The sequence below is a fragment of the Theropithecus gelada genome, chromosome 4, assembly GCF_003255815.1.
Source record: "Theropithecus gelada isolate Dixy chromosome 4, Tgel_1.0, whole genome shotgun sequence".
Classification (NCBI taxonomy): domain Eukaryota; kingdom Metazoa; phylum Chordata; class Mammalia; order Primates; family Cercopithecidae; genus Theropithecus; species Theropithecus gelada.
Window position 1 is genome coordinate 82,847,010 of NC_037671.1, and position 26,703 is coordinate 82,873,712.

The window sequence follows — 26,703 nt, forward strand, 5'->3', positions numbered from 1 at the left end:
TCCCCTCTCCTCCCCTCCCTTCCCTCTTACTGTTTTTGAAACTGTCTCATTCTGTCATCCAGACTGAAGCTCAGTGACATGATCATAGCTCACTGTAGCCTGAACCTCCTGGGCTCAAGTAATCCTCCCACCTCAGCCTCCCAAGTAGCTGGGACTACAGGTGCACACCAACACGGTTGGCTACTTTTTTAAAAAACAAAATTATGTTTTTTGTAGAGCCGGGCCTCACCGTGTGGCCCAGACTGGTCTTGATCTCCTGGCCTCAAGCAGTCCTCCTGCCTTGGCCTCTCAAAGTGCTGGGAATGAGCCACTGGGCCAGGCCTCAAAGACCTCATTCTTTCTAAGACCTTTTATTTTTTCCTAAGACTAATCCCTTTATGTGTTCTTATCAGTCCTTTCCAGCCTTTTTTATGATGTTATGATGTTGGGCCATTGCTCATCCTTTATTGTCTGATATCTTCAATTTTTGCCTTTCATTCTTCCAACAGCTTCTTTCCTTCAGTCTCTTCATCTTTGAAAACCTGACTCTGACCCTCCGTGACTGCTTCTTCCCCAAGGCTTTCTTCCTCTGTACCTGGTATGTAGGACTTCTGTTAGAACATCCATTTCATTTTTTGGCCACTTTTTATATTTTTGTCTTTATTCTTTTTTTTCTTTTTTTTTTTTTGAGATGGAATCTCACTCTGTCACCAGGCTGGAGTGCAATGGCGTGATCACAACTCACTGCAACCTCCGCCTCCTGGGTTCAAGCAATTTTCCTGCCTCAACCTCCTGAGTAGCTGAGATTACAGGCGTGCGCCACCACACCCAGCTAATTTTTGTATTTTTAGTAGAGATGGGATTTCACCATGTTAGCCAGGCTGGTCTCAAACTCCTGATCTCGTTATCTGCCCGCCTCAGCCTCCCAAAGTGCTGGGATTACAGGCGGATTACAGGCGTGAGCCACCGTGCCCAGCCGTCTTTATTCTTAAGTTTCAGGATATTAATGTATCACTTTTCTCCCTATATCACTTGCGTCTGGCAGAGGGCATAGCTAACGGTTAGTGTTCAGTAAATGTTCTTTGAGGCATGTGTAGATTTTGATATGTGCAAGACTTTTTATTTTTTAATTAAAAGAAAATTTTAATTTTTTTTTAGATATTGAGTCTCACTATGCTGCCTAGGCTGGACTCAAACAGTCCTCCTGCATCAACCTCCTGAGTAGCTGGGACTACAGGACGTGCAGGACTTTTAAACCACATTATGGTAGTGTTGTAGGACCACCACAACTTACTCAAAGGTAGCCGTTGGGTCAGGATTTCTGCACTATATTCCCTTCTGTGGTTACAGGAAAGGGGTCCTGATCCAGACCCCAAGAGAAGGTCCTCGGATCCTATGCAAGAAAGAATTCAGGATGAGTGCGAAGTAAAAGCAAGTTTATTGAGAAAGTAAAGTAGTGAAAGTACAGCTACTCCATAGGACAGAGTAGGATGTTCCTGAGAGTAAGAGGAGGAGCGCATCCTCCCTAGGTACAGTGCTTGTATACATGTGGAGATGTGCTCTGCTACAAGGGTTTGTGATAAATGAGTAATTTTCTTAATTACTACCTTTTGCAAGAATCAATATCATTATCTTTGAAGCAAAATTAGAAATGCTTTTGTTCTCCAGGTATCAGGATATCTGGACACTCCCAAGTCTGGGTCTGTTTAGTGGGTACTGTTAATTTGTTCTCTTAACCACAAACATCTAGAGGCTAGGAATGCCTGACTTTCTGGGAATTCGGCCCAGCAGGTCCCAGCCTCATTTTCCAGCCCTCTCTCAAAATGGAGTCGCTCTGGTTCGAACGCCTCTGACAGTAGGGATATTCTAATGATATCACTAGATAGAACCCAGCTGAGGGACTTTCATTTTTCATGTTTCCATATTATTGGCTCCTGGAATTAGGGAATATACTAGTTCCTTAATAAGAAACTTTGTTATTTCTGGACAGTTCTCTGATATAGATTCATGGTCTATTCAAATGTGAGCAACAGCTTGATAGGTTTCATATGGTTTCTCTCCTTTGTATAGTTTTGTATTTTCTTTTGTAGACTTTGCACACTGTGGGGATTGGGTAAATATTGAAGATTTCTTAAGGGTCATTTTTGTCATTCATTAAATACTTTTTAATTAAGCATTTTATTTTGAAAAAAATTCAGACTTAAAAAAAGTTGCAAGTGTGATGCAGTGAATTCCATAAATTCTTCAACTGCCTGGATTCATCCATTGTTGACGTAGTTATCATTATATTTTAATGAAACCATTTTTTCTCCACTATTACTTTTTATACTTCTTTACTTTTTTTTTAGCAGTTGCTCTAAGAGTTTATGATATACATTTCTAATTTATCAGTCTCCTTTCAAATAATAGACTGTTTCACATATAGTATAATAACCTTCTTTTTTTTTTTTAAGACGGAGTCTCACTCTGTCGCCCAGGTTGGAGTGCAGTGGCCAGATCTCAGCTCACTGCAAGCTCCGCCTCGCGGGTTTACGCCATTCTTCTGCCTCAGCCTCCCGAGTAGCTGGGACTACAGGCGCCCGCCACATCGCTCGGCTAGTTTTTTGTATTTTTTTAGTGGAGACAAGGTTTCACCGTGTTAGCCAGGATGGTCTCGATCTCCTGACCTTGTGATCTGCCCGTCTCGGCCTCCCAAAGTGCTGGGATTACAGGCTTGAGCCACCGCGCCCGGCAGTATAATAACCTTCTAATAATATGCTTCCATTTCCCTTTTCTGTGCTTTATGCTGTTGTTGTTATTCATTTTACTTCTATATAAGCTCTAAATCCAGTGTATGTTACTGTTTTTGCTTTATACAGTTACTTATCTTTCAGAGATAAAATTTTAAAAAATTATCTTTTATATGTACCCACATTTTACCATTTTCTGTGCTTGTTATTCCTTTTTTGTTGATCCAGATTTCTGCTGAAGAACTTCCTTTAATTTTTTTTTTTTTTTTTTAAGACAGAGTCTCGCTCTGTTGCCAGGCTGGAGTGCAGTGGCACGATCTTGGCTCACTGCAACCATCGCCTCCCGGGCTCAAGCGATTCTCCTGCCTCAGCCTTCTGAAAGCTGGGAGTACAGGTGTGTGCCACCATGCCCGGCTAATTTTTTGTATTTTTAGTAGAGGTGGGGTTTCACCATATTAGCCAGGATGATCTCGATCTCCTGACCTTGTGATCCGCCCGCCTCGGCCTCCCAAAGTGCTGAAATTACAGGTGTGAGCCACCGCGCCTAGCCCTTTTCACATTTTTTTGTAGTGCAGATCTGTTGGCAATGAATTTCGTCACTTTTATTTTCTGAAATGTCTTTGTTTTGCCTTCATTTTAAAGACATACTGTTATTGGGCATACTTTTCTAGATTGGTAGTGTTCTTTTTCCCATCAGTTTAAATATGTCACTCTGTCTTCTAGTTTGCATAGATGAGAACTCTGCCGTCATTCTTTTTTTCCCATAGTATGTGTCTTAGTTCATTTTATGTTGCTATAAAGGAATGCCTGAGGCTGGGTAATTTATAAAGAAAAAAGGTTTATTTGGCTCATGATTCCTGATGGCTTGAAAGTTTAAAATTGGGCATCTGGGCCGGGCGCAGTGGCTCACGCCTGTAATCCCAGCACTTTAGGAGGCCGAGGCGGGCGGATCATGAGGTCAGGAGATCGAGACCATCCTGGCTAACACGGTGAAACCCCGTCTCTACTAAAAAAAAAAAAATACAAAATATTAGCTGGGTGTGGTGGCGGGCTCCTGCCTGTAGTCCCAGCTACTTGGGAGGCTGAGGCAGGAGAATGGCGTGAACCCGGGAGGTGGAGCTTGCAGTGAGCAGAGACCCTGCGCCACTGCACCCCAGCCTGGGCGGCAGAGCGAGACTCCGTCTCAAAAAAAAATTGGACATCTGCATCTGGTGAGGGTCTCAAGGTGGACGGTGAAAGGGAGCCAGTGTATACAAAGATTACATGGCGAGAGAGGGGGAAGGGCAGGAGTGGGTGGGTGGGGGAGGATGTGCCAGGCTCCTTTTAGCAAACGGCTTTCACAGGAACTAACAGTGTGAACTCACTCCCCACAAAGGAGGGCATTAATGTGTTCAAGAGAGATCTACCCCCAGGAACCAAACCCCTCCCGTTAGGCCTCACCTCCAACACTGGGGATCAAATTTCAACGTGAAGTTTGGAGGGGACAAATATCTAAATCACAGCAGCATGTAAGATTTCTTTTTTCTCTGACTGCCTTTAAGACTTTCTTTTAGGTTTTTAGCAGTTCGACTATGATATGGTTTTCCCAGTATTTTTCTTGCTTGGGATTCTCCAAATTAAATTTGGGAAATTTTCAGCCATTATCTCTTCAAATATTTCTTTTGCATCTTCCTCTGGGATTTCAATTATGAACATGTTAACCTGTATTGTCCCAGGGCTCTTAGATGCATCATTATATTTTCTCACTCTTTCCTCTTTTGTTTATGTTTGAATACTTTTTATTGATCTTTCTTTAAGTTTTCAGTCTTTCCTTTATTTCCAGTCTGCCAGTAAGCCCATTAAAGAAATTCTTCATTCTAATATATCTTTCAATTTGGTATTTCCTTTAGATTTTGTTTTATGGTTCCCATCTCTCTGCTGGAAATTTCTCATCTGTTAGATGTCATCCACAGTTTCCACTAGATTTAAAAAAATCAATCACAGGTATTTTGACATGCCTGTCTAATAGTTCCAACATATTCTGGTTGTGTTGCTGTTTTCTCTTTTGACAATGAGTTGTTTTATCTTTTAAAAAAGATGTGTTTTGTAATTTTTGATTGAATGTCACATATTACATATAGAGGAATAGTAGAAACTGTGGTATTTACACTCAGACGTGTAGTACTTTTTTTTTTTATTTTTCCTGGCATGTAATTAGGTTAAGTCGATCTGGTGAGTAGTTGAGCTAGATTTGGAGTGTATTTTGCCTTCGTCACCATCAGTGTACCATAGACTTCAAATTCCTCTAGTGGTGGGCCACCACTACCTTGCTTTTAATTCAGGGCCTGCAATGCGAGAGGTTTTTTTCCCCATTGTTCTTGTTCTACTCTTAGCTGACACCTTACCCTATATATTGTTGTAGGATCTTTCTCCATTGCTCTTCCCCCTCTCCAAAAGGCAGATGCTGTTACTTATTACTTGGTGTAAGATTTGTAGTGGGGGCAGTAGGGGTTTTGCGGTTTTCCTGTTTCAGCCTCAGTCTTAGACAGGTTTTATGCATCTGAGCCTCAGGGGCTGAGCTTTCTCATTGCTTCTGTACTTTCCCAAGGGCAGATAACCCCTGCATCCTACTCAGTGCAGCATCTAGAATGCAGACAGGTTTCATGCCTCTTCCCTTTGTGGCAGCTGGACTTTCCCTTGTATCAGGCAGGGAGGGCAGGGCAAGGGGTCTAGGATGTGAGCAGTTTCTCTGTCTCTTTTCCAGTGCAGGAGTATCACTGTTTTGTATTCACACCAAATCTGGGTGTGAGTACATTTTCTGTTCTTTCCCAGTATTTAGCTAGGATTTGCCTAGTGTCAGTGCAGGATAAGGGAAAGTGTGTGTTTTCTACTCTTTCCAGCAGCAGTTAGTCTTTGCCTCCTGTCAGTACAAGACCAGGGGTAGGAGGCTTTATTGCCCCTTCCCATCAGTAGATGGCTTTTGCCTCAAGATTGGATCTGTGGTGTGGGTGAAATTTTCCCTTTACACTGGCAGTAGGTCTTTAACACCTTATACTACTGTAGGCCTTAAGTGTGGATGGACTTTTCTTTGTACTCTTGCTACTACCCTCCAGTCTTGCTGCAGGTATTACACAGCTGTGCCACCAGTGGGCCTTTCTCAGGTCTGCTTTGCCTGTAGTATTTCTCATGAGCATCTCAAGAGGTGAAAGATTATGAAAAAAGAGTTGGCAAGTGGGGACAGAATCCTCTTGTGTCTGAGGTTCTCAGGGATTCTAAATTGGCTCTAGTGCGTATTTGGCCCTTAAAGTTTGTTAAAATTTTGATTGTTTTATGGTGATGTCTCATTTTTCTGTGCTCTGCTGAAGCTGAAATGGTTCGTGTGCTTCATCTCCTCAGAGGGGTGTGTCACCCTTTGGAATTTAGATCATCTGGCTGCCTTATGACCTCACCTCTCTAATGGGCTCAAAATTTTATGATTTTTAATGAATTGTCTGCCTTTTTGTTAAGGGTGAGAGCAGTGTTTTCTTGTGGCTTTCTACTTTTTTCCCACTTTTTAAATTTTAATTTTTTATTGACACATAATTGTACATGTTTATGGGCCACCATTATGTCATCTTAGTACATGTGTACATTGTGTAATGATCAAATCAGGGTAATTAGCTATTGATCACCTCAAATATTTATCATTTCTTTGTGATGGGAACATACAATCTACTTCTTAAGTTTATTTTATCTTTTTTGTTTTGAGACGGAATCTTGCTCTGTCGCCCAGGCTGGAGTGCAGTGGCACAATCTCGGCTCACTGCAAGCTCCGCCTCCCGGATTCACACCATTCTCCTGCCTCAACCTCCCGAGTAGCTAGGACTACAGGCGCCTGCCACCACACCCGGCTAATTTTTTTGTATTTTTAGTAGAGATGGAGTTTCACCATCTTAGGATGTTCTCGATCTCCTGACCTCGTGATCCGCCCGCCTCGGCCTTCCAAGATGCTGGGATTACAGGCGTGAGCCACCGTGCCCGGCCAAGTTTATTTTATCTTAATGAATCTTTGCAGCTGACTTGTTTTGGAAAATAGGAAATAGGCAAGAGCAGAAGGACTCATTGGCTTTAATTTTTTTTTCCATCCAAGTGACTGATAGCAAAGGTAGTTAAGTGCTGCTAACTGTCACTGTTAAACCTAAGGCATAGACAGTCAGGAAAATGAACCCATGGAGTTGAAAAGACATGGAGGAAGGCAGGGAAACAAATCTGTTTTTTAAGATAATACTTGTGTAATATTGATATAAGTTGTAAATCTGATATAATTATTGTAAATGTGGCTATTGCTAATGACTTCTAGTCTGCCTAGGAGAAGTCTATAAGTTTTTTTCAGAACATTTGAGTGTAACTGATTGCTTAGATTGCTGATTAATTTTTTATGCTTTTACTGGTCAATTTCCTTTCAGTTAAATGTCAAGGCTCTTTTTCATAGTGCTAATAATGTCACATAAGATGATCTTTGATAATTATGCCTAGTCTTCTGAAGTGCTTAGAGACCTTTATCACATTCTATTTATTAAAGAGGTAGCTATTTAAAAATATGTTTCCTCCTGCATTGGCATCAGTGTTGGACTGGTCTATTCTCACTAAGAAGACTCCTACAGTTATCTGCAAATAAGTGTCCTGGGAGCTGTTTAGGAATGGGTGGTGGTGGTAGGAGGTGGATCATAATGTTTTGACATGTAGACTTTTTGCTTCTTGTTTTTAGTTTATTCCCCTTCCTCACTTCAAGTATGTCTGTTCCCCTGAGTGTAATGTCTCTCTGGTTTATCTTCTCCAGACAGCACACCTACACTTCTCACAGGGTTGGGTAGGAGGGTTGTTGCTTGGTTATATGGGATATGCCAGAGAGGATTTGGGGATTATACTACCTTTTTTTTCTTTCTTTCTTTTTTTCTTTAGAAATAGGGTCTTGCTCTGTTACCCAGGCTGGAATGCAGTGGTACAGTACTAGCTCACTGCAGCCTCAAACTCCTGAGCTCAAGTGATCTTCCCGCCTCAGCTTCCTGAGTAGCTGGGACTACAGGTGCATGCCACCATGCCTGGCCAATTTTTAAAATTTTTGTAGAGAGAATGTCTTGCTTTGTTGCCCAGGATGGTCTCGAATTTGTGTCCTCAAGCAGTCCGCCACTCCTTAGTCTCCCTGAGTGCTGGGATTACCAGGCGTGAGCCATAACACCCAGCCTCATACTGCTTCTTATATTGAATTTGATACCTTCCTACACTATGACTTTCAGAACTACCTGGAATCTCTAATTCCTGTACCTTTTGGGGTTCTGTTGAACAAATTGGTTTTTATAGGAGTTCCTCTCCACCTTATACGTAAGCTTCATTTTCATCTTTGTTCATTCTTCTAAGTATGTTATTACTCATCCATTTGGTTTGCAGGCTTCCAGAACTTAGTTGCTATCATCTCTTCTGATTGCTGTAGCTCTGTGATTTTACATCTTATTTATCATTTACAATCATTTCAGAAAGTTTTCAGGCGTGTGGGAAACAAATTAATGCTTTTAATTCAGATTCCCTAAATTCTCTATTGTCCTAACAGCTTTTAAGCCTTTCTAGTTACCATTCTTGAATATACTGAGACCACATTTACTTTAAATTATTATAAAATCAATTTATCTTTCATTAATTTATTTTCCATTTGTCTTCATTGAAGTTGGCAAGTTTTATTGCCAAGTGTTCTAAAATAATATGCAGGGTTTCCATGGTTATAGTTGATTATCTCCTATTAGACCAAGACTCCAGGAAATGCCAACTATAAACTCAGACAAAATATTTTAAAATCCTCTCTAAAGATACTGGTGAACAACCAAAATCAGACAGAAACTAGAGGGTAACAGTTATCTATATTTAGAAGAAGGGATGTCACTGTGTGAGTGTCCCATTTTTTATGGCATTGAACTTGAGGTTATGTGTGTGTTGGTGCTGTGAAGGTGAAAACTCAGGTGGAGACTCAAAGTCTTACTGGCTTGAATAACTAGATGTCAGAAGTTGGGGCATCTGCAGTAACTGGAAAATGAGGGAGAAAATCCAGAAAAAAATTCAGAGAAGGGTATAAACTGTATAAATCTTGTACACGGGACAGATTCTAAGCTACCTGAAGGTTAAAAACATTGAACAGAGGTTTCATTTTTCACCCCAGCAAAGGGTAAACAGTTTGGAGTTGTGTCCAGTCAAGTTAATTGCCTATTAAAACAGTCAATATTCTTTGCAGGAATATTACAGAATCCAAAGTTTCTACAACATATTTATAGGGTCAGAATATACTCCAAAGTTACCAGATGTACTCAAGAGAACAGGCAGTTATTGGAGTCTGACTCTGAGATGATCCAGATGTTGAACTTAATTCGCAAGTATTTTAAAGCACTATTTATAACTGTGCTAACTAAGTTAAAGAATATATGATATAGGCCCAGTGCGGTGGCTCATGCCAATAATCCCAGCACTTTGGGAGCCTGCGACGGGCAGATCACGAGGTCAGGAGATAGAGACCATCCTGGCTAACATGTTAAAACCCTGTCTCTACTAAAAATAACAAAAAATTAGCGGGGCATGGTGGCCCACGCCTGTAGTTCCAGCTACTTGGGAGGCTGAGGCAGGATAATCACTTGAGCCTGGGAGGCGGAAGTTGCAGTGAGCTGAGATCGCGCCACTGCACTCCAGGCTGGGCGACAGAGTGACACTCCATCTCAAAAAACAAACAAAAGAATATATGGATATAATGAATAAAAAATAGAAACTCTCAGAAGAATGGAAACTAAAAAATAGAAATCTAGAATTGAAAAATATATGAAGTAACATATTTGTTGAATGATCTTAATAGCAGATTGGAGGTAACATAGAAAAGACTTAATGAACTTGCGGACAGATGAATGGAACAGAGAGGAAAATTATCAGAAATAAAATGAACAGGGACTAAGGTGCCTATCAGACAAAATAAAAATGTTTAATAAATGTGTCATTGGAATTCTAGAAGGAGAGGAATTAAAGAATGGGGCAGAAAAATATTTGAAGAAATAGTGGCCATATATTTTACAAATTTAGTGAGAGACATAAATTGTAAATTCAGAGGCTTAGCAAATCTAAACATAATACAAAGAAAATAACATCTAGGCACATCCTATTTAAAAGTGCTAAAAGCTAACAAATTAGGAGAAAATCTTGAAAACTGCCAGTGAAAACACAGTAGGAAATAGTAAAAACGACTGCTGAAGAAAAAGTAACAGCGTCAACCCTGAATTCTATACCCATACGGAGACAGAATTCTTTAAGGATAAAGATGAAGTAAAGACTTTTTCAGATAAACCAAAACTGGAAATTTATTCCCTGTAGACCTACTATATAAGAGATGCTAAAAGAAGTTCATCAGGTTGAAAGGTAGTGATAACAGATAGAAGTTCAGATATTTAGGAGGTGGTAAATATGTGAGTAAGAGAAAATACTACTTTTTGTCCTCTTCATTTTATAAAAATACATGTATAAAAATACATGACTGTGAATGTTGTAACATTGTATTGTGGAGTTAAAGGATAGGAGTTAGAGAGCAGTAAATGGTTCTTACATTACATGGGAAGGCATACAATATTAACTCTTAAGTAAGCAGGTAGAAGTTAAGGATATATACTACAGTTCCTAGAACAATCACTTAAAAAGGAATTTAAAGAGGAAGGCCAAAAAGCCAATCGATTAAATGAAATTCTAAAAAAAGATTGGTTAACCCAAAAGAAGGCAGGGAAAGAGAAACCGAGACATATGACAGAAAACTTGGGGCTGGGAGGGAGATTAGTAAAATATCCCACATTAATAATTAAGTGTAAGTGAATCAAGCACTCCAATTAAAACTATTATAAATGATAGTTTATAATTATATATAATGTAATTATAATGATTATTGATAATTATCTTAATTATAGATAAGATAGAGGTTATCTCTTTTTGTGCACCCATGTGTAGATGTATTATGAAGACCTGATTACATGATGTCTATAAGAGATATACTTTAAAAACACAAATAGGCTAAAAGTAAATGTTTGGGAAAAAGTATGCTATCCAGCTAGTAAGTTTTTTTATTGGTTGGACTATATTAATATTTGATAAAAAGGATTATGAGGCAAATAATCTTACCAGAGATAAAGACATTTTAAAATGATGAAAAGGGTCATTTAATTAGGAAAACTGTTTATGCCTGTGATAGCAAAGATTGAAAAGGAATGAAGCTAACATTGATAGAATTGAGGGGTAGAATTAAAATCCTCAACCACAGTTGCGTATTTTAACACCTTTCCTCAGCAGTTGACAGGAAGTAATTGACAGGAAGTAATTACAGTAAGATGCAATTTCTTTACTGAACACAAGATGGCAAAGTAGTCACAGTAGTTGTAACAATCGACCTGTGTATTTGAATACAGTGAAATATGCCATAATTTTATCATGTGAACACATCTTTTCCCCTCATTTATTTTATAGACAGGAAATGAACAGTGGTGAATAATTGCAAGAATGCTACAGTATACTGGCATAATATTTGGTACATACATGATAGGCATTAAATGAATTTTTGTTGAATGAATATAATGGGCTTTTGGAGTTAAATATTTGTTTGAATTTCAAAACCCAAAATTATCTTTTAATCTTATTACAGAAATACTACTTTTACTTACAGCAGTGGTTCTCAAACTTTTGGGTCTTAAAATGTCTTTACTCTTAAAAATTGTTGAAGACTCCAAAGGACTATTGTTTATGGCATATCTATTGATGTTTATCTTTCAAAAATTAAGAAATGTAAAGAATTTTTTAAAATAATTTTACGAATAGTGAGCCCACTATGTTATAAATAGTACCTATGTTTATGAAAAACAGAAAAGCAACATTGTTTTACATTTTGGCAAATATCTTTAATGTGTGGCTTTATAGATGGCGACTATATTCTCATGGCATGTTCGATATTCTATCTTATTTGTCATGTAGTATCTTGAAAATGCTACACTTGTGAAAGAATGAGAATAGAAAAAGACAAATAATATCTTAGCATTACTATGAAGAATTTTTGACCTTGAGCCACCAAAAAGGTCTTAAACTCCCTCAGGAGTCCCTAGATCATATTTTGAGACTCTCTGACTTACAGAAGTAAACAAAGAAGAAATGAAAAAGTATTAATTAGTGGATGTGTGTGGCCTGAACCATGGTGATACAGTTCACTCCTTATTGGTGAGCTGTTATGGTTCACATGTATGGTTACCTAACCTGAAAATCTGTGGGAACTTCATCTAGAAGATAGATTAGTAGTTATAAAATGCTGCTTTAGTCTTACATTGTGCTGCCTTTAACCAAACCCTATCATGTAGAGCTGGGTGTGAGATTAAGTTGGAGCATGCTGTAATCCAGTTCTGAATTCGGTCTTCTGAGCTATTTGTGATGTGGTGATTCAGGTTCTATAGATGGCTTTTCTTCTCTGTGGAGAGTTGGAATAGTGACTAAAAAAGAGCTGTCTGAATTTGGAAGCTCTGTTTGTTGCTGGTAAGAATGGGAAACAGTCTGGCAGTGCCTGAAAAGGTTAAATATAGAATACTGTGTGACCCACCAAATTTACTTTTAGTTAAATATACTCAAGAGAAACGAAAATATAAGTCCACACAAAAGCTTGTACATGAACATTAATAGCAACATTCTTCATGATAGCCAAAAGCTGTGCCTTAGTTCATTTTCTGCTGCTTATAACAGAATACCTGAAACTGGGTAATTTATAAAGACAAGGAATTTATTTCTTACAGTTACAGAGGCTGAGAAGTCCAGGGTCAACAGGCCACATCTTGTGATAGCCTTCTTGCTGGTGAGGACTCCGTGCAGAATCCTGATGCAGTATAGGGCATCCTATGGTAACGGGGCTCAGCATGCAAGCTCAGGTCTCTCTTCCTCTTTCATAAAGCCACCAGTCCTACTTCCATGAACCCACTAATCCATTAATTCATGAATCTGCCCTCATGACCCAATCACTTAAAGGCCCTGCCATTCAGTACTGCCACATTGGGGATTAAATTTCCACATAAACTTTAGAGGGGACAAATATTTAAACAATAGCAAAGTGGAACCAGCCCAAATGCTCATCCACTGATAAATAGATAAATAAAATGTGGTATATCCATGGAAGAAATACTATCCATCCAGAAAAAGAAAAAATACTGATACATGCAACATTATGGTTGAACCTTGAAGGCACTATGCTAATTAAAAGAAGTTAGTCACAAAGACCACATATTGTATGATCCCATTTATATGAAATTTCCAGAATATGCAAATCTATAGAGACAGAAGGTAGACTAGTGGTTACCTAGGGTTAGGGAGGATGAGAGTAATGCCACCTGAGGAATGTTTCTGTGTACTGTTAAATTGTAATATCTGCTATGTGATTAGTGTTCCCTTTATAAGGACTCATAATTCTTCACAATATCAAGAGTTACTCCCTTTTAAAGAACTAAGGAGCTAACGAGTCTTCTTTGTCTGTTTTATTTCTAAAAATTTTTAAAATTAGATAATGATACCACTGTTACTAGTGTCTCTGTTGGCCTTGGCTGTTAGGAAGTTCAGGACTATATTAAATGCTCACAGTAACACTGTTAGTGAGGTTAGACAATTGATATCCTTTCTTTTCTGATACACATTTTGTTGTGGGTTTTTAAAGTTTTTACACACACACTTTCACATTTAAGTATTTTATTGTAGGATGCCCACAGTCTTTATCAGAGGCAATTGGAGTTAAATTAAGAACAAATAAATATAAAATGCACAAATGAAAAACGATAGGCAGTGTTTTTCAAGAGAGAAGGAATTTTTTCTGTATAAAAAGGCAGTATTCGTTTCTACGTATAAAAATGATAGCCTTGAACTGAGCTTTTAAAAAAAGTGAGCTACTAGGCACTGGATCTGTTCAAGCAGATGCTGGATGATGCTCTGCCTGTAAGATACTATAGAGATAAAGCCTGTACTGGATGAGGCTAAAAATTGCCTTAAAGTTCTCCTAGTCTTTAAGACTATCATTCTGTGATTTTGAAGTATACATTTCTGACAATACAAAGTACTAAATGGTAATTTTAAAATGGGTAATTTTTATTCAGATAACTTGTTTGAGAGCTCAGAGTTCCAGATATAACACAAAAGAGGTAATTTAGTGTGAAAAAAATATTAAGAACAGGTACTACGAATACATTGCCTAGGGAAACTCAGTGTAATTTTTGTTCTGAATATGTGTTTTAAATTGTGCTGCGTGTCTGCTATGATGAATTAGCTATACAGCGTACCCCTAATATTGCTAGGGGGTTTAAAAATGATTTGTTTAAACATTGGAGTATACCTTCCTAATACAACCGTTGTATTTTACTTTTAATAAGTGGCTCTTCTGAACAGTTCTCAGTCAGTCCTTTTTTCTGTCTGTTCCTGATTAGAGTTTAAAAAACAAAACACACACAAAAAATGTTTCAGCATAAAGAAGGGGATGGGTGGGTGGGTGGGTGAATGGATGAATGAATGGATGGATGGATGGATGGATGGATAGATAGGTAGTCTCCCGAAATCCCCCCTTTGCCACTGAAGATCACCCATGTCAGTGATCTAAAAATACCAGTTGGATTGTGACCAGGAGTCCTTAGTTACAGTCCAGTTTTGCACCATGGGGGATTGGTGTTTCATGAATCTGTTTAAGCCCATTTTTGCTCTTAATGTTATTATTAGGATAGGTTTTGCAGAACTCACTAATAACCTAGTATCAATTTGAGATTATATCTGTTGGCCCATAATTATTATTAATTTATATTTAATGAGTAATTGGATGCTCAGATCTGCCAGACCAGAGCAATTAGAGATGTGGAAATAAGTTAAAGTTGTGTCATTGGGAAATTTTAGATGGTTTCAAAATTAGTTTCTAAAAACCAGGTGGAACTCATAGAAGGCTAGAACCTTGCATATGAGAGATTTGATTTCTAAAAGCCATGTATGGTACAAATAGAGTACAGGCATACCTTCTTTTGTTGTGCTTCACTTTATTGTACCTTGCAGGTAATGGATTTTTTTACAAATTGAAGATTTGTGGCAACTCTGTGTCTAACAAGTTTTTGGCACCATTTTCCCAAGAGCCTGTGCTCACTTCATGTCTCTGTGTCACACTTTGATAGTTCTTGCAAACTTTTTCATTATTATTGTATCTCTTACGATAATCTGTGATCAGTGATCTTGATGTTACTATTGTAATAGTTTTGGAGTGCCACAAACTGAGCCCATATGAGATGGTAAACTGAACGGACAAATGTGTATGTTCTCATTACTTCCCCGACTGACAATTCCTGTCTCTCCCTCTCCTTGGGCCACTCCATTCCCTGAGACCCAACAATATTGAAATTAGGACAATTAATATCCCTACATTGGCCTCTGAGTGTTCAAGTGAAGGAAGTGTTGTATATCTCTCACTTCAAATAAAAAACGAGGAATGATTAAGTTTAGTGAGAAAGGCATGTTGAAAGCCGAAAAAGGCTGAAAGCTACACCACTAGTGCCACACAGTTAGCTGAGCTGCGAATGCAAAGGAAAAGTTATTGAAGGAAATTAAAAGTGCTATCCCAGTAAGCATATGAAGGATAAAAGAAAGCAAAACAGCCTTCTTGGTGATATGGAGAAAGCTTTAGTGGTGTGGATAGGTTAAACCAGCCACAACTGTCTTAAGCCAAAACCTGATTTAGAGCAGAATACTAACTGTCTTCAATTCTAGGAAGGCTGAGAGAGGTGAGGAAGCTGTGGAAGAAAAGTTAGAAGCTAGCAAAGGTTGGTTCATGAGGTTTAAGGAAATAAGCCACCTTCATAACATAAAAGTGCAATGTGAAGCATCGAGTGCTGATGTGGAAGCTGCTGCAAGTTATCTAGAAGATCTAGCTAAGATCAGTGATATAGGTGAATACACGAAACAACACATTTTCCATGTAGATTAGTCTTCTGTTGGCTGAAGATGCCACGTAGGAATTTCACAGCTGGAGAGGGATACCTGGCTTCAGAGCTTCAAAGGATAGTCTTAACTCTCTGTTAAGGCCTAGTGCAGCTGGTGACTTGAAGTCAGTGTCCATTTACCATTCCAAGAATCCTAGGGCCCTAAAGAATTATGCTAAGTCTACCCTGCCTGTGCTCTATAAATGGGACAACAAAGCTTGGATGACAGTACATCAGTGTTTATAGCATGGTTTACTGAATATTTTAAGCTCAGAGTTGAGACCTACTGCTCATTAAAAAAGATTCTTTTCAAATTATTACTCATTGACAATGCAACTGGTCACCCAAGAGGTCTGATAGCAGTGTACATCATGCCTTCTCTATTAAGTTGTTCTTGCATTGCTGTAAATAAATACTTGAGACTAGGTATATATAAAGAAAAAAAGTTTAATTGGCTCATGGTTCTGCAAGCTGTACAGGAAACAGTGCTGGCATCGGCTTCTTGGGGAAGTCTTAGAGAGCTTTAACTCATGACAGAAGGCAAAGCAGGAGCAGGCACATCACATAGCAAAAGCAGAAGCAAGAAAAAGAAAGAGGAGGGGTGGAGGTGCCACACAGTTTTAAATGACCAGATTTGTGAGAACTATCATGAAGACAGCACCAAGCCATAAGATATCTGCCCCCATGATTCAGACACCTTCCACCAGGCCCCATCTTCAGCACTGAGGATTACAATTCAACATGAGATTTGGGCTGGGACAGATATACAAACTATATCACCTTCTAACATGGCATCCATCCTGCAGCCCATCAATCAAGGAGTCATCTTGATTTTCAAGTTTTGTTATTTAAGAAACACATTTTATAAGGCTATGACTGCCATAGATAGTGATTCCTCTGATGGATCTGGGAAAAGTAGATTGAAAATCTTCTGGAAAAGATTCACCATTCTGGGCCATTAAGAACATTTGTGATTTATGAGGGGAGGTCAAAGTATCAACATTAATAGGAGTTTGGCGGACGGTGATTCCAACCCCATGGGTAACTTTGAAGGGTTCCTCCTTTAGTGGAGGAAGTCACTGTAGATGTGACAGCAGCTAGAGAACTAGAATTAGAAGTGGAGCGCAAAGATGTGACTGAAATTGCTGTGTGATAAAACTTGAATGGTTGAAGAGTAGCTTCTTAGGGATGAGCAAAGGTCGTGGTTCTTGAAATGGAATCTACTCCTGTTGGAAGATACTGTGAACATTGTTGAAATGACAACAGAGGATTTAGAATATTACATGCACTTAGTTGGTAAAACAGCAGCAGGGTTTGAGAGGATTGACGTCAGTTTTGGAAGCAGTTCTACTGTGAGTAAAATGCTATCAGACAACATTGCATGCTACAGATAAATCTCTCATGAAAGGTCGAGTCAGTTGAATGGCCAGCTTTACTGCTGACTTACTTTAAGAAATTGCCACCACCACCTCAGCCTTAAGTACCCAACATGTTGATCAGTCAGCAGCCATCAACATCAAGGCAAGACCCTTCACCAGCAAACTGTTTAATTCACTTAAGGCTCAGACGATATTAGCATTTTTATCAAAGTATATTTAATAAAGGTATGTACATTTGTGTCTTAGACATAATGTTACTACACACTTAATAGACAACAATATAGCATAAACATCTGTTATTTATTTTAGAGACAGGGCCTCACTGTTTTTCTGGCTGGAGTGCAGTGGCATGATCATGGCTAACTGCAACCTCACACTTCTGTGTTCAAGCTATCCGCCCACCTCAGCCTCAGGAGTAGCAGGGGTACTACAGGCACACTCCACCATGCCTGGCTAATTTTTTTTTTTTTTTTTTGGTAGAGACAGGATCTCACTAGGTTGCCCAGACTGGTCTTGAACTCCTAGCATCAAGCAATCCTCCTGCCTTGACCTCCCAAACTACTGGGATTACAAGCATAAGCCACCATGCCTGGCCTAAACATGACTTTCATATGCGCTGGGAAACCAAAACATGAGTGTAGCTTGCTTTGTTTGCTTTACTGCAGTGGTCTGGAACCAAACCTGCAATATCTCTGAGGTACACCTATATAATAAAGCATGAAGAAAAAGCATAAAGTTTGTTTTTTTGTGTGTTTGTATTTCTCTGCCACATCCAGGGGTCTAAGTTTTTAGTTGTTCGGAAATACTTCTGAAAAGGAAAAATGGGAGATAAGAAGGAAGGAGAGAAAGAGCAAAGAAGAGGCTCTGAATCAAAAGAAATGCACCTGTTCTGTTTTGGGACTAGGTTTAAGTTTCATAATTAGCAAATTACTAACACAGCTGAGTGCTTTTTGATCTAATGCATCTTGGACTGAGACACTATTTAACAGTGTTAATTCCTTGTAGTAAGGGATAGACATTCCTAGCTTTTTTCATCTGGAAAGGATGGGATGCTCCTCACATCCACAGAGTGATCCTAGCCCCTATCAGAAAGAAAGACAAGACTGTGACAGTGTAAGGGTCAATGTAAAGGGCTAGCAGGTTAGCAGAGAACATGTATGGAATGTTTTAGGCTTTATGTGCTCATCATGGATAGCTGTTTAAGCTGCCGGAAAAGCTGGTTGCTGAAACTCATGAAATTCCGTCACAAATGATCATGGGTTGTAGATTTCTTGTTCTTGAGAAACTGTAGCAACTCCAGTCAGGAATTGATTGTAGAGAAAGCTTGGAACTCTTGTTTGGGAGGCATCCTCTGTCTTAAAAAGCCTATTGGGAATAATTCAGATCCTAATCATTACCACTCACATTTTTGGTCTCTGGATTTTGGAGCATTAAACAATGGGAAAAAATTCTTCTAAATCTTGTGGGACTCTAGGCATATGGGGAAGGAAAAAGGAGGGAGCTTAACTAGTTTTGTTCAGACTTACTTGGAATGCTGCTGAATCAACCCAAATGTCCATCAGTGACAGACTGGATTAAGAAAATGTGGCACATATACACCATGGAATACTATGCAGCCATAAAAAAGGATGAGTTTGTGTCCTTTGTAGGGACATGGATGCAGCTGGAAACCATCATTCTTAGCAAACTATCACAAGAACAGAAAACCAAACACCGCATGTTCTCACTCATAGGTGGGAACTGAACAGTGAGATCACTTGGACTCCGGAAGGGGAACATCACACACCGGGGCCTATCATGGGGAGGGGGGGAGGGGGGAGGGATTGCATTGGGAGTTATACCTGGTGTAAATGACGAGTTGATGGGTGCTGACGAGTTGATGGGTGCAGCACAGCAACATGGCACAAGTATACATATGTAACAAACCTGCACGTTATGCACATGTACCCTAGAACTTAAAGTATAATAATAATAATAAATAATAATAAATAAATAAATAAACAAAAAAAAAACAAACAAAAAAAGAAATTCTGTGGATTTACTTCCTTTTGTGCTTACCTTTAAGAGATTTTATAGAGAAATCTGGACTGGTTGGTTATTTTCTAAAATATCGCTGGTCAAAAAACTGCAGTACTTTTCTTGGGTCTGAAATCCAACCCCTTCTTTTCTTTCAAGATTGTTGTATAGGATGAACATTTTAAGTTATCTGAGGTTATTTAAATTCATGAAAGTCATCATATAGAGAGGAAATAGTCCTGGATATTTTTTTAAAAACCAGTTGTTCTTACTGCACTTTTGTGATGTCTTTAGGGCTAGATTTGTCTAGTATCTATCTAGTTTTGAAGAATGAAAAAGCAACTTCCTTGGGAGAGCTATGCATTGAGATATTTTGTATTTGTTGTTCCCTATTCCTCTTTCTTAAAACATAAAAATAAATAACAGTTGAATAGATGAAATAAATACTTGGAGAAGACAAAAAGATTAAAATCTGAATAATAATCTTTGAGAAGAGTTGGGCTTCCTTTTCACAAAGCTTGCCTAAGTGGTCACCATTGCTTAACCTTTGCTGAGATGATCAGAAACATGGATTAGAGCTTGATTCTTTTTTCATCAGATTCTTCTACCAGGGCAATAGTGGAAATGTTATGACTATATAGTAGTTACTTTTTTTTCTCTCTCTCTCTGCATGTGTGTGTGTGTACTTTCAAAGATTGTATACACGGTATTTCATTTCTTTGTGTTGGGAGGCAATTTTCTTTTGCATTTCTGCACGTCTTGTGAGCAGAGACACTGTCTTTTTGGACAATCTTTTAAAGGATATTTGCATTGTGAACAACCTTGAATGTTACTGTCTCCCTCTAGAACAAAGCACAGATTTGCTTACTCTTCTGTATAGTAAATATCTCCCTCAGGAACAAGGGCAGGCATGCTTATAAAAGATTCAAGTTTCCTGAGCTCAGGAGTTCCTCTCCTGTAATGCAGCACATTGAGTGTGCAGGTGTTACCTGGCCCTCTTCACATAGCACTCTTGGGAATTTGGGTTCAGTGAACTGACACAAATGCTTATATTCTGACTACTGCTATTGATGTGGGTGCTAAACTCTTCTTTGTCTCCGACCTAGGAGTCTCTTGTTATCTGCTAGGACCCATGAAAGTGGCAGGTTAAGTTGTTTGCTTGCAAATATGATGAAATCTCAGATCCTTTACAATTAGTTCTTGATACTTTGAAATAACAGTGATTAATTAAATGGAATGTATTTGGAAAGATTCATTGAAACTTTTAAGTTTTACAATTTTTGAGAAGTTCATTTAGGATATTTTTTCTGCTTGCTTTGATACAGGTTTCGTTTATAATGTCAGCCCTTATATGGAGTATCATCCTGGTGGAGAAGATGAACTAATGAGAGCAGCAGGATCAGATGGTACTGAACTTTTTGATCAGGTAAGGTGTGCTGAAAGTAACCAAAGTATTCCAGTGGAAGAGTACTCTTAGATTTATCAGTGTGACATCTGTAGAAAGAAAGAAAATAGTTGCATAAAATCCAGATGTATTGGCTTGAATTTTGAAGTGTGGGAAGATGCTCACAAGTAGCAGCTGTTCATTTAATTTGCCCTTTGAGTTGTTAAAATCCCAGCACTTTGGGAGGCCGAGACGGGTGGATCACGAGGTCAGGAGATCGAGACCATCCTGGCTAACACGGTGAAACCCCGTCTCTACTAAGAAATACAAAAAAAAACTAGCCGGGCGAGGTGGCGGGCGCCTGTAGTCCCAGCTACTCGGGAGGCTGAGGCCGGAGAATGGCGTGAACCCAGGAGGCGGAGCTTGCAGTGAGCTGAGATCCGGCCACTGCACTCCAGCCTGGGCGACAGAACAAGACTCCGTCTCAAAAAAAAAAAAAAAAAAATTTTTGGAGATATTTCAAATCTGCGTCTAGGGGTCTTAAGTGTTTGTTGCCTCCTTTGTTGGTAAGTGTTTATTCAGTCTTGATTAGTTTTGATAATGATTGGCTTATGGGAGGTAGTGACAATTGGAAGAAGGAACATTGGGATTTGCTGCTAACTTGCTGAATCACTTTAAACAAGTAACTTGGCTTCTTTTCTCTTAGTCCTTTGTCACCTAGGAATTGCTGTGTATTCAGCCTACTGCTCTATAGTACATTTGCATGTCATGTAGAAAGTTAGCTGAGGATGATTAATGAATAGAAACTTATTTTTCCTAGCATGATGGCAGAGATTCTGAATAGGTTATCTCAAAAGATATTTAAATTAGTCACTTTTCCCCTTATATTTACTAAAAACTAGCATTAGCTCTTAAACTATTTAAAAGTTATACAGAATGTTGATTACTATCAGTTTGCTGAACTGTTATTCTGAGACAATAGTCTTTAGAAAGATGGAAATTTGCCTGTCTCATATATGCTCTATTTTATATTTTAATGATGATTAACCATGTTGTAATGTTGGATTTTTATCATGCAAGATAAGATGAATCAGGTTGGGTTATATTATAGCTGTTTTTTTGATAAAATATTAATTTAATTTCTGTTCTTCCTATTTTCTCGTCCATTTTAGGATTTGGTTTTTGACCATGTTGCCAGAAATAGAATTTGTTTTATATAGTTGACCTTTGAACAATACAGGGATTAGGGGTGCCAACACCCTCACTCTCCCACGCAGTAGAAAATTCATGTATAAGTTTTGACTTCCCAAAAACTTAACTACTAACAGCCTACTGTTGACCAGAAGCTCTACTTATAACATAAACAGTCAATTAACATATATATGTGTTTTATGTGCATTATATACTATATTCTTACAATAAAGTGAGCTAGAGAAAAGAAAATGCTATTAAGAAAATCATAAGAGAAAATACATTTACTATTCTTTAAGTGGAAGTGGATCATCATAAAGGTCTTCATCCTCATCTTCATCTTGAGTAGGCTGAGGAGGAGGAGGAGAAATAGGGAGGGTTGGTCTTTCTGTCGAAGTGTCAAAGGTAGAAGAAAACCCATATATAGATGGACTCGGTTGCAGTTCAAACCTGTGTTGTTCAAGGGCCCATTGTGTTTGAGAGCACTTAGGTGCATTTGCTTAAATGGCAGGATCTCATTTGCTGTTAACGTTCTTCCTGGGTTGGAGAAGAGTCATGTTTACGCATTGGTCGTAACAGCATTCTCTTTGGAAGGTTTTTATTGCTGTTTTAAAGCAAGTTCCCATTGTCATTTGGTATTTGCTTTCTGTCTGTCTGCCTGCCTGCTGTCTATCTGTGTATCTATGAGACAGAGTCTCACTCTGTCCCCCAGGCTGGAGTGCAGTGGCATGATCTCGGATCACTGCAACCTGCGCCTCCCAGGTTCAAGCAGTTCTCCTGTCTCAGCCTCCCGAGTAGCTGAGATTACAGGAGTGTGCCACCACGCCTGACTAATTTTTGTTTTTTTAGTAGAGATGGGGTTTCACCATGTTGACCAGGCTGGTCTTGAACTCTTGGCCTCAAGTACTCTGCCTGCCTCAGCTGCCCAAAGTGCTGGGATTATAGGTGTGAGCCACCGTGCCTGGCCTGGTTTTTGTTATCTAGCAATGCAAGCCAAATAGAAAGGTTTAGGAACATTTACCTAAAAACTTATCTGCTATACTTTTCCCTTGAATCTGCCTTGTAACCTCCTAATGTTGAATGTACTGTGCCACAAGAAGAATTTCCAATAAAGTCTAGTGTTATTTCTGTTCCTGAGTGTTATGAGGTTATGTAGACCTTATTTAAGGAAAGCTTGTTTTGGAGAATTCACAGGAAGTACTATATTGTTAAGTTTTCTAGTATTTAAAACAATATTTACTAGATTGCTAGATTCAAAACAATTAGATTGCATTCTTCTTGGCTTTGATAAGACCAGTGATGTTTAATTATTTATGACTTGCTCACCACAGAAGTAAACTAGCAATTGTAGTGACACTTGCATTTTTCAATATGAGAATTTACTTGTGTCAGTATTTTAGCTGCACAAATAGTAAGTAATTTCCTTATTGTCCTATTTCTGTTTTTATCCCACTGCTGACCTCTTATCTTGCATTTCCAAATACCTGATAGGCAATTTGATGCCCTGTACTTCAACTCCTTATGCCCTCAAGTAATATCAAGTCATTTTCTTTCTTCTTTTTCCTTCTGTTTCCTGTTTCTTGTAATAGGGACTTGAAGCCCCTGAGAAATCTTTGTCATCTCTCCTTGTGCCCCAGTATCCGATCACTGGCCAAATCCTATGATCTGTCTTTAAACATTACACCTTTTTCTCCCTTCCCACTGCCTTAGTTCACCCTCTGTAGCCATATTATTTTAATACTGTGTTGATATCTTTACCTTCAGTACCAATTTAGGTAACATGACAGTTAGATTAGATTTCTTAAAGACAATTGTCTTAGCACCTTGCTCTGCAACTGTCAGTGGCTCACCACTGACAGGGAAGTAAATTTACACTCGTTAGCGTGGCATTTGAGGTCCTAAAAGAATATATCAGGGTAAATATTCCCAACATGCATCTTGTTTTGCACCCTTCCCTACCTCTGATAATCTATCATTCTATTCTCTACGTCAATGACATCAAATTTTGTAGCTCCTATGAGAACATGCAGTATTTGTCTTTCTGTGTCTGTGTATTTCACTTAATGTAATGATCTCCAGTTCCTTTCATGTTTCTGCTACTGACATAATTTCACTATTTTTTATGGCCAAATAGTATTCTATTGTATGCATATAGTATGACATATTTTCTTTATTTATACATTCCTTGTTTGTGGACACTTAGGTGGATTCCATATCTTTGCTATTGTGAATGGTGCTGCAATAAATATGCAAATGCAAGTATCTCTGATGTAATTATTTATTTTACTTTGATAGATACCCAGTAGTGGGATTGCTGGATTACATGGTAGTTCTATTAATATTTTAGTTTTTTGAGGAATCTCCATGCTGTTTTCCATAATGGTTGTACTAATTTACATTCCCAACAAGAGTATGTGAGTTCCCTTTTCTTTACATCCTTAGCAGCATCTATTATTTCTTGTGTGTTTTCTTTTGTTTTTTTAGTAATAGCCATTCTAACTGGGATAGGATGATATCTAATTATGGTTTTGATTTGCACATCCCTGATAATCAGTGATATTGAGCATTTTTTCATATACTTATCAGCTACTTGTCATCTTTTGAGAATTGTCTATTCGTGTTCTTGGCCCACTTTTTAATGTGATTAGTTTTTTATTTATTTATTTATTTATTTATTTATTTATTATTATACTTTAAGTTCTAGGGTACATGTGCATAATGTGCAGGTTTGTTACATATGTATACTTGTGCCATGTTGGTGTGCTGCACCCATCAACTCGTCATTTACATCAGGCGTAGCTCCCAGTGCAATCCCTCCTCCCTTCCCCCTCCCCGTGATAGGCCCCAGTGTGTGATGTTCCCCTTCCCGAGTCCAAATGATCTCATTGTTCAGTTCCCACCTATGAGTGAGAACATGCGGTGTTTGGTTTTCTGTTCTTGCGATAGTTTGCTGAGAATGATGGTTTCCAGCTGCATCCATGTCCCTACAAAGGACACAAACTCATCCTTTTTTATGGCTGCATAGTATTCCATGTTGTATATATGCCACATTTTCTTAATCCAGTCTGTCACTGATGGACATTTGGGTTGATTCCAAGTCTTTGCTATCGTGAATAATGCCGCAGCAAACATACGTGTGCATGTGTCTTTATAGCAGCATGATTTATAATCCTTTGGGTATATACCCAGTAATGGGATGGCTGGGTTATATGGTACTTCTAGTTCTAGATCCTTGAGGAATCGACACACTGTTTTCCATAATGGTTGAACTAGTTTACAATCCCACCAACAGTGTAAAAGTGTTCCTATTTCTCCACATCCTCTCCAGCACCTGTTGTTTCCTGACTTTTTAATGATTGCCATTCTAACTGGTGTGAGATGGTATCTCATTGTGGTTTTGATTTGCATTTCTCTGATGGCCAGTGATGATGAGCATTTTTTCATGTGTTTGTTGGCTGTATGAATGTCTTCTTTTGAGAAATGTCTATTCATATCCTTTGCCCACTTTTTGATGGGGTTGTTTGTTTTTTTCTTGTAAATTTGTTGGAGTTCTTTGTAGGTTCTGGATATTAGCCCTTTGTCAGATGAGTAGATTGCAAACATTTTCTCCCATTCTGTAGGTTGCCTGTTCACTCTGATGGTAGTTTCTTTTGCTGTGCAGAAGCTCTTTAGTTTAATGAGATCCCATTTGTCAATTTTGGCTTTTGCTGCCGTTGCTTTTGGTGTTTTAGACATGAAGTCTTTGCCCATGCCTATGTCCTGAATGGTACTACCTAGGTTTTCCTCTAGGATTTTTATGGTATTAGGTCTAACATTTAAGTCTCTAATCCATCTTGAATTAATTTTCGTATAAGGAGTAAGGAAAGGATCCAGTTTCAGCTTTCTACTTATGGCTAGCCAATTTTCCCAGCACCATTTATTAAATAGGGAATCCTTTCCCCATTTCTTGTTTCTCTCAGGTTTGTCAAAGATCAGATGGCTGTAGATGTGTGGTATTATTTCTGAGGACTCTGTTCTGTTCCATTGGTCTATATCTCTGTTTTGGTACCAGTACCATGCTGTTTTGGTTACTGTAGCCTTGTACTATAGTTTGAAGTCAGATAGTGTGATGCCTCCAGCTTTGTTCTTTTGACTTAGGATTGTCTTGGAGATGCGGGGTCTTTCTTGGTTCCATATGAACTTTAAAGCAGTTTTTTCCAATTCTGTGAAGAAACTCATTGGTAGCTTGATGGGGATGGCATTGAATCTATAAATTACCTTGGGAAATATGGCCATTTTCACGATATTGATTCTTCCTATCCATGAGCATGGTATGTTCTTCCATTTGTTTGTGTCCTCTTTGATTTCACTGAGCAGTGGTTTGTAGTTCTCCTTGAAGAGGTCCTTTACATCCCTTGTAAGTTGGATTCCTAGGTATTTTATTCTCCTTGAAGCAATTGTGAATGGAAGTTCATTCCTGATTTGGCTCTCTGTTTGTCTGTTACTGGTGTATAAGAATGCTTGTGATTTTTGCACATTAATTTTGTATCCTGAGACTTTGCTGAAGTTGCTTATGAGCTTAAGGAGATTTTGGGCTGAGACAATGGGGTTTTCTAAATATACAATCATGTCATCTGCAAAGAGGGACAATTTGACTTCTTCTTTTCCTAACTGAATACCCTTGATTTCTTTCTCTTGCCTGATTGCCCTAGCCAGAACTTCCAACACTATGTTGAATAGGAGTGGTGAGAGAGGGCATCCCTGTCTTGTGCCAGTTTTCAAAGGGAATTTTTCCAGTTTTTGCCCATTCAGTATGATATTGGCTGTGGGTTTGTCATAAATAGCTCTTATTATTTTGAGGTACGTTCCATCAATACCGAATTTATTGAGCGTTTTTAGCATGAAGGGCTGTTGAATTTTGTCAAAGGCCTTTTCTGCATCTATTGAGATAATCATGTGGTTTTTGTCTTTGGTTCTGTTTATATGCTGGATTACGTTTATTGATTTGCTTATGTTGAACCAGCCTTGCATCCCAGGGATGAAGCCCACTTGATCAT

The 26,703-nt window shown here is 38.7% G+C and overlaps 1 protein-coding gene across 1 annotated transcript in view; it reads left to right on the plus strand.

Annotated features, from left to right (window-relative positions):
* The window catches only part of LOC112623709 (cytochrome b5 reductase 4), a 111,048-nt gene that overhangs the window by 14,248 nt on the left and 70,097 nt on the right, over nucleotides 1-26,703 (plus strand). The window contains exon 3 of the mRNA XM_025384324.1: nucleotides 20,418-20,518. Within this exon, the coding sequence (XP_025240109.1) occupies nucleotides 20,418-20,518 (101 nt within the window). The remainder of the gene's footprint in view (nucleotides 1-20,417; nucleotides 20,519-26,703) is intronic.